General features: G+C 35.3%; 1 protein-coding gene across 2 annotated transcripts in view; it reads left to right on the top strand.

Moving 5' to 3' along the window:
- The first annotated feature begins 1,043 nt into the window (after window positions 1-1,043).
- LOC21402072 (calpain-type cysteine protease DEK1) overlaps window positions 1,044-9,018 on the top strand; it is an 18,183-nt gene continuing 10,208 nt past the window's right edge. For both annotated transcript variants that reach the window (XM_024176248.1, XM_024176249.1), the window contains exons 1-10: window positions 1,044-1,268; window positions 1,369-1,532; window positions 3,449-3,699; window positions 5,024-5,206; window positions 5,483-5,618; window positions 6,161-6,291; window positions 6,433-6,547; window positions 6,637-7,663; window positions 7,821-7,931; window positions 8,354-8,412. In XM_024176248.1, the coding sequence (XP_024032016.1) occupies window positions 1,402-1,532; window positions 3,449-3,699; window positions 5,024-5,206; window positions 5,483-5,618; window positions 6,161-6,291; window positions 6,433-6,547; window positions 6,637-7,663; window positions 7,821-7,931; window positions 8,354-8,412 (2,144 nt within the window). In that variant the 5' untranslated portion in view covers window positions 1,044-1,268; window positions 1,369-1,401. The remainder of the gene's footprint in view (window positions 1,269-1,368; window positions 1,533-3,448; window positions 3,700-5,023; window positions 5,207-5,482; window positions 5,619-6,160; window positions 6,292-6,432; window positions 6,548-6,636; window positions 7,664-7,820; window positions 7,932-8,353; window positions 8,413-9,018) is intronic.

Genomic DNA, 9,018 nt, shown 5'->3' with positions numbered 1-9,018 from the left:
TATAATATTTTTATTATATATTATAAGATATAACTACTATATAATATATTTTAATTATATTATAATATTGAAGGGTAATTATGAAAAAAAATAAAAAAAAGAACTTAGAATGGCCATTCCTCCCATATGAGGAAGGAATGATGATTCACCCAAAATAATTTTAATCTTATAAATTCAACAAAACATCAAACTAGAATTCCATTCCATTCCTTTCCAACCAACCTAACACACCATGATTTCCACCCTCCCAAATTGTTTCTTTGTCTTACAATTTTTTTTTAATTTTTTAATTTTAATGTTTTCTTTCTGGGTCTTCAAAGTCAATTCCCAATAGACTAAAAAACTGATTTTCCACCTTCCCAAGTTCTTTTTACCTAATTAAACAAATAATTTGGTATTGACAGGCAGTCGGACATAATTCTAATTCCTTACCTACTAATTCAAGGTATCACTTCCTTTTGCAACCACTTTGACTCTTAAACACAATTTTTTTTTTTTTTTTATATTTCTCAAAACAATTTTATAAAAAGCCCCACAAATTATTCCCCAAAAGAATATATTATTATTTTCCTTTCTAGAAAAAAACCCATAAACTAAAATTTGTCATCCCCACTCTCAACTCTAAAGCAATTTTTTCTTTTTTTTGTTAGAACTCCAAAGCAGTTGACAGCTTCTAAAGCCTTAATTTTACCAAAACAACCCTCATGTGGCGCGTGCTACACACGCGCCGTTACAAAGAGCGTGTGTGACTGCCATGCAAAGACAAAGCTACGGAGATTTAGCTGTTATTTTAACCACTCTGTCTGGAAAAAAAAAAAAAACATTTCCATATTTTATTATTATCATTATTCCAATTTTTTTTCTTCTCTTTTCACTTTTTTCCATTTTTTGAAAAAATTAAATTAAAAAGTGAATTTTTTTAACAGTTGACAGACAAAAACACAGAGAGAGAGAGGGAGAGTAGGGTTTTTATCTTTACTCTTTGTTTCTTCTTCTTCTTCTCTCTCCTCTTTCTCTGTGAGAAAACCCAGAGAAATAAAAACAAAAAACAAAGATAAAGCTAAAATCCACCATAGCCAAACAACTCAAAACCCTAGAAATCTTCAACATTTTCCCTCTTCTTCTTCTTCGTCTCCGAATTGATCTGAGGAAAGCCCTAGCCTCAGCTTCAACCTAAATTTCAGCTTTTATTACTTCGTCTTCTTGAGCTCCAAACCCTAGTTTCCCCTACGATGGAGCTGCAATTCCTGTGTATCCAAGTCTAGGAGGTGAGAAATTAGCAACGCTTTTTCTCTGTTTTATTCCTCAATTCTCCGATTTCTTGTTCATGGACGTTTTTGTTTCTTCTTTTTTTGCATGCTGTGGCAGAGGCGAGAGAGGAAGGAAGGAAGGTGGGCGGCCATGGAAGGGGAAGGCGATGAGCATGAGGTGGTGTTGGCGTGCGTGATATCGGGGACCATTTTCTCCGTTTTGGGTTTGGCTTCGTTTTCTTTACTCTGGGCAGTCAATTGGAGGCCTTGGAGAATTTACAGGTGATTTAATTATTTTTTTCCTTTTATTTTTAGTGTCGAAATTGGTATTTTTCACTTCACATTGTTGTTATAATTATTATGTTTCCAAGGCCGCAAGTATGAGACAAAATGCAGTTTTTTTTGTCCCCTTCAATTATGGTTGGATTTTGGGTATACGTTTTCGGTTAAAAAAAAAAAAAACTAGGAACTTTATACGGGCAATGCTTAGAATTGTCTCTCTAATTGGTGAGTTTCCTTTGTTTTTAGTGTTGGACTGTTGGGACATTCTTATATGTTTGGATTTTGGACACAGTTTTAGTTCAAACTAGGGACTGTAGTGAAAGTTCGCACCTCGTTTTTTTCTCGCGGGTTCGAGAGAAAAACTTGAGCTGAAATTCATTTTTTTTTTTTGTCCCCTTCAATTATGGTTGGATTTTGGGTATACGTTTTTGGTTAAAAAAAAAAAAAACTTGGACCTTTATACGGACAATGCTTAGAATTGTCTCTCTAATTGGTGAGTTTCCTTTGTTTTTAGTGTTGGGCTGTTGGGACATTCTTATATGTTTGGATTTTGGACACAGTTTTAGTTCAAACTAGGGACTGTAGTGAAAGTTCACACCTTGTTTTTTTCTTGCGGGTTCGAGAGAAAAACTTGAGCTGAAATTCAAATTTTTATGAGAGAAAACATGGTAGCAAAAATGTTGAATTGTGATTTGAATGGTGAAAAGAACACGACCTTAGGATTCTCAAATTGGTATCATTTTAGTGTTGGAAATGGCTATTTATCAGTTCACATTTTTTACTAATTTTTTCCACTGAGACCAAAAGTGTAAGCTTAAAATTTAAATGCAGTGCTTTAGCTTGTGGTTGTGTTAGGGACACATTTGGATGTGTATAGATGCAAAAGTATTTTAACTAAGGTTGCAGACTTAGCCTAGAGGTAATTCCACACCCGCCCCAATGTTGAGGCCTAGAGTTCGGTCCACCTACCCCCCAAGTTCCAAACAAACAAAAATGATGCTCTTAATTCAGAGTTAGGACGTAGTAACTGCACAAGTCTTGTCAGCATCTTTTACTTCTTGTTACTTGAGATTCTTTAGAAATTTAAAGTATCTTATTGGTGCCACTTCTTCTTAGTGGAAACGTGTTTCTGGCTTGCTAACTGTTATGGCTGTTATGTTCTTTTGCTTAATAGTATCAAGAAAGGCAACAATTTTTTTAGAAGAAATGGTAGGTTTTTTGCTTGGTAGTGCTTGAATTTTCCCGTTTTAGAACACTAAAGAAAGAGTACATAACATGGCCAACTAAGCAGGAATGCTGTGTTCTTAGTCCATGGTTGGACTATGCAATGCAAGGACATGACTTTGGGCACTTTTGGATGTATCATATATGCTGTAAAACTGTTTTGACTTTTGATTACATTCTAGGAACTGCTTAAGTTTTGTCATCGTCCTTCTTTGTTTTCTTCTAAAAGATTATTTTGGATTATCTAACTGGTACATTTGGAAATATCTTATTAGAATTTAGATGCTTGAATAATAGTAGTCTTTATCTTCTCTACACATAAGTCTATTTCCTTTGGGGGATGGGCAAATAGAAAATCTCAGTAATTGGGTTGTTGGATAACCTTAAAGTGGAAAATTGGTGGGTAAGAGATTGGATACGGTATCTGCATAGTCAAGTTTTGGCAGGGTATCTACTATATGATAGACATTTTCTTAGGTGAAACTTTAAATTATTTTTGCAACCAAGTGATTTACACAAGGATAAGGATGAGGAAGCCATGTTGCTTCTGTAATTTCCATTAATGTAGATTGAAAAGATAGCACATCATGGAGAATCTTCTTTGTGCTCTTTTAAAATTATGTTTTTTTAATGAATTTTAAAACTATTGTGTTTGTAATTTTCTTCATATGCTTGTTCTGCATGTGTTTCAGTTGGATCTTTGCTAGAAAATGGCCGAATATCCTGCAAGGACCACAGCTGGATATATTGTGTGGTTTCCTGTCTCTCATTGCATGGGCTGTTGTGATTTCTCCAGTTGTGGTTCTTATTATTTGGGGCGGCTGGTTGATCGGAATACTGGGCAGAGACATAATTGGTCTGGCTGTAATAATGGCTGGAACTGCTCTTTTATTGGCTTTTTATTCAATTATGCTTTGGTGGAGAACACAGTGGCAAAGCTCAAGTACGTATTTCTTTTAATTTCATATAGTTGGATTATATATATATATATATATATATTTTCCTGTGCAGTGAAACTTTTCTTTGTTAGCATGATCACGTGACTTCAGAACTTTTACAGAGGTGCATAGTTCAGTGTAATATATACAGGACATTTCACTTGATCTTAACAAGGCTCTAACTCATATTTTGAGTATGTTTTACAAAAAATATGCAAATCGCTTGAACTACTTTGTTGTGTGAGTGCCAAGTTATAGTTGCAAAATTACAAGAGTCAATGTCATGGTCCGTGGATAGGAGTTTAACCCATTTGTATCTTTTGAGAGGTGTAAACTGAGCACAAGTTTTAGTAATTTTGGAGAAATGGGAGGATTAGTCCTATGCCTTAGCATGAAAAGCAGAAACTAAGATTTGATTTGAAAAGCAGAAACTAATATTTGATTTGAAATATGATCGAAATAACAGGTGTTCTTTTCTAGCAGTGTTATTTCATTAACCAGCTTAAACACAAACGTTGAACTTTTTTAGGTATATATTAATTGATGAGACTGGGGAGGTACTCCGTTAGTTTTGATGTTCTCAGGGAAAAAAAAAAATTAGTATTTGTTCTTTGTAAGTGCTTTCTTTTGATTGTTGACGTCCTATATCCTTCTTGAAGTTTGTTTTACTTCTATGGGGGAGCCTTGGGAGCAGGTTAGTAACAGAAGCTTGTGAAACTCCGCTCTAATGGCTCGGACATCTCAGTAATTTATTTTTTGTTTTCCTGGATGCCTTAGAAGATAGACATTAAGATAAATTTATTAGGACCGGTTTTACACTTTCATGCTCATTATTATCATTATCATTATCATTATTATTATTGTTATTATTATTATTATTTTGTTTACATGTGCCATTTGGGAATTTAACATCTGGGCTTTTCAAGATCCTATAAAATCAGATATCCATTTGAATCATAAGCTACTGAAGTTGTAGGTTGACAAGAGATGAAATTAGTTACTTCGGAAGACATCATGCTTCTGAAATATCTTTTTTTTTTTTTTTTTTTGTTGCTGAAACAAAAATTTCTTAATAAAAAATTACGTACAAGGGATAAAGAGGAATAGATTTCCTTGCAAAAGCAGAAAAATGAGGAATCCCAATCCCTAACAAGGTCAGAGGCAATAAGCTTTTAAAGTCCTTGTCCTGAAAGATCTTTGCTCAAGCCTAACATGCTTCTGAAAGATCATTGCTCAATGAATCAATCATTTGTAGCATTCTAGGGTTCCTTTTTTTGAATGACCTTCTCTAGTAAGACTATCTTGATTTCCTCAATGTTACTTTTACAGGAGCTGTTGCTGTTCTTCTACTTCTAGCAGTTGCTCTTCTTTGTGCATACGAACTCTGTGCCGTGTATGTTACAGCTGGTGCAAAGGCATCTCAGCGATATTCACCTTCTGGTTTCTTCTTTGGTGTATCAGCAATTGCCTTAGCAATCAACATGCTCTTCATATGTAGAATTTTGTTTAATGGTACTTCAATTATCTTATCTTGGTATTTGCTTCCATGCTTTATGCTTCCCAATCAACAAGTGAATCTCACTGTCTTAGTTATCTGTAGTTTTTGCCGTCAAATTTCATTCTGGGAGTTGGTTTCTTTTTTTTTTAAGCTTCGAATCAACGAGTGAATCTCACTACTTAAATAATATCTAGTTTTTAGTTTTTTAGTTTTTTTTTATTCCTTACAAATTTCCTTTTTGGCGTTGCTTTCTTTTCTTTTGGTAAGTTTCCTCTTATGAATTTTTGCAGGTAATGGCTTAGATGTGGATGAATATGTAAGGAAAGCATATAAATTTGCTTATTCTGATTGTATAGAAGTGGGTCCCGTGGCTTGTTTACCAGAACCACCAGACCCTAATGAGTTATATCCTCGGCAATCTAGCAGGCAAGTCCTAATAGCAAATTTTTATATGCCTTTATGTTCCTTTTGTCTAAATTTATAAGTTAATCTCTAGGATTTTCAGTGTTCTCGTCTTTCTTATTGCCAACAGCTGTTGTCTCTCTTTTATCAGCCTACTTCTTAAAATTCTTCTCTACTTTTCCATTACTATATATAAGCATACATTTATATGTATGTATGTGTATATATAGAAAACATATTTTAGATGAGACCAAGTTGGCTATAGGATTAGTGTCAAGACGAAAGTAGTTGGTTAATTTTTAAAGCATTTATTCCTTTGTTTATTTTTGTAAAATTCGTGTACTTTTGCTTGAAGTCTTGATATCTCCATTTTGTTTCCCCCTTTTCAAGTCTTTATCACCAAATCAAGTGGTAGGGCACGCTTGGTTCAGTCTCTAATTGGAATAAATTTTTTTAACTATGTTTATTGATAAGTGGCATTTGTTGTGCATAGTCATATTTCTCTAATCTCAATCTTATGTCAATACTTTTTCCTAACTTCCCTAAATCTTGTAATTTGCGTGCAGGGCTTCACATCTTTTGCTGCTCTACCTTGGTTCACTTTTGGTGCTTCTTGTATACTCCATCTTATATGGTCTAACTGCGGAGGAAGAACGTTGGCTTGGAGCTACCACATCAGTTGCTGTTATCATTCTTGGTTTGTTGGACAATATACATGTCTTTTTTATTTTTTCTAGTTGTTTTAATTCTCATATATAAATTTTCTGAGTTATGAAAGGGATAAACATCGATATTCTAGGCATTATACATGAATTCTTGTCTATATACAATTCTACAGATTGGAACATGGGGGCATGCTTGTATGGGTTCCAGCTCCTTCATAGTCGTGTTGTAGCACTATTTGTTGCTGGCACATCACGAGTATTTCTTATCTGCTTTGGAGTCCACTACTGGTTCGTTATTACATTGCAGATCTAATTATAAATGCCTTCAAATTTGGTTTACGGTTGTCAAAGCTGTTGCCATTTTTCAATTTTGTTAGGTACTTGGGGCATTGTGTGAGCTATGCAGTTGTGGCATCTGTGCTATCAGGAGCGTTTGTTTCTCGTCATTTTTCCGTGACAAATCCATTGGCTGCAAGGAGAGATGCCCTACAAAGCACTGTGATTCGTCTTAGGGAGGGATTTCGTAGGAAAGAGCAGAACAGTTCATCAAGCTCATCTGAAGGTTGCGGCTCAAGTATGAAACGCAGTAGTAGTGTTGAAGCTGGTCCTCTTAGTAATGGTGTTGAATTAAGCAACAGGAGCACAACGCAATGTGTGGTTGATGCGAACAATTGGAATAATATTCTGTGTCGAACGGCAAGTTCTCATGAGGGGATTAATAGTGACAAGAGCATAGATAGTGGAAGACCAAGTTTAGCGTTACGTAGTAGTTCTTGTCGTTCAGTACTTCAAGAGCAAGAAGTAGGATCATCCTTAATTGATAAAAACTTTGATCAAAACAACTCATTGGTGGTTTGTTCTAGCAGTGGTCTTGAAAGCCAAGGCTGTGAATCTAGCACGTCCAACTCTGCAAACCAACAAACTTTAGATTTGAATTTAGCTTTGGCATTGCAAGAAAGGTTGAATGACCCAAGGATCACATCTATGTTGAAGCGAAGGGCAAGACAAGGCGATCGTGAACTTGCTAGCCTACTCCAAGATAAAGGCTTGGATCCGAACTTCGCTATGATGTTGAAAGAGAAGAGCTTGGATCCAACTATTCTTGCCTTACTTCAGAGAAGTAGTTTGGATGCTGATAGAGATCATCGTGACAATACTGATATCACAATTATCGATTCCAACAGTGTTGAGAATGCTTTACCTAATCAAATCTCTTTATCGGAAGAACTAAGACTTCACGGGCTTGAAAAATGGCTTCAACTATGCAGACTCGTTTTGCACCACGTAGCAGGAATCCCAGAGCGAGCTTGGGTCCTGTTTAGTTTTGTCTTTATCCTCGAAACAGTTTTTGTCGCAATTTTCCGTCCGAAGACAATCAGAATAATAAATGCCACTCACCAACAGGTAAACGCAGCTTTCTTACGATAATATATTGTATTTTAGGCGGTTTATCGTTGATGGTTTATGTCTTTGTTTCCTCACGTAGGATAAACATACTTGAGATTGATTTAAATTTGTCCTTATATCTGCTAACATATAATTGTGGGACTCTGCTTGTTAGTTTGAATTTGGCTTTGCGGTACTGTTGTTATCTCCTGTTGTGTGCTCCATCATGGCTTTTTACCGGTCACTTCAAGCTGAAGAAATGGCCATGCCCTCAAAATCCCGCAAGGTATGAAACTGCAGTCTTCATTAGACAAGTTACTACTGTTACAAGTTTTGAGGGTGTGGTGTTGGTCTGGTGTGTTGTCTTTTTGGTGTAGTGGTCAGTAAAAGCAGGTTAAATATGTGGCTGATCGTTTGCGTATAACAAACCTATTGGGAATTCTTAAGGGGTGGGGGAAGTTTCTGTTGCCCGGCCTTGTTGCCGCTAGTTTCCCCATTCAAGAACTTCAGCTGATTGCTTTCCTTTTCTGCTTCTTTTGGCTGTAGTATTTGACTAATTATTGTAGCTACCTTATTCTTTATTCCATTAATGCATGCCTAGTTTGTACTTTGTACCTTATCTGTTCGTTCCTTTTTTGTGTAAACTTTTGACATTCGTAAGGGTATAAATGACTTTTGATTGGTTTCTTATATTCCACATTTCTGCAGTACGGAATTGTTGCTTGGCTTTTTAGCACTTTGGTTGGATTGCTGCTTTCGTTCTTGAGGTAAGTCCCTATCACATAGCAGTTAATAATTTTCATCCTTTCCCGCTGGTCTATTTAGCTGATTTCTTTCTCAGGGATGTGCTTGTTATGCTGTTCTTCCTGAAAGATTAGCACCTTTATCGTATTCATCTTTACTTGTATAAAAATGCTGATTAGAAGTTGGCATTGTTCGTGTGTTGGGGATATCACAATTTGCAGTTATAGTTAAGGTTTTCTTTCTCGAAAAAAGGAAGAAGTTTATGGAGGTTAGATTACAGTTCGTCCTAAAGATAAACTGATAAGAAACAGTTTGAATAATGTATATTGTTTTGTCTATTGTGCTTTTGATTTTGTTGTGTGAGGACTCCTTGTCCTCTATTGCACTTTCCTTTAATTATCAATGAAGTTTTGTTTCTTATCAAAATATTTATATCAAGATTTTTTAACAGTTTAACCCACACCAACAATCCTTTAATACGGATCTGGAAGCAGATTGAATAAACAGAACATTATTTTAAAATAATATCTGCATTTAATCTCTTTTAATTATAATTTTCCCGTACATTAGCTTTCACCTTCTCTTTTCTTCTTTCTTTTTCTTTTCTTTTCTTTTCTTTTTTTTTGGGG

Source organism: Morus notabilis, unplaced genomic scaffold (assembly GCF_000414095.1).
Source record: "Morus notabilis unplaced genomic scaffold, ASM41409v2 Scaffold176, whole genome shotgun sequence".
NCBI classification, from domain to species: domain Eukaryota; kingdom Viridiplantae; phylum Streptophyta; class Magnoliopsida; order Rosales; family Moraceae; genus Morus; species Morus notabilis.
Note: the sequence above shows the minus strand (reverse complement) of the source record. Positions and strands in the feature narration are given on the sequence as shown.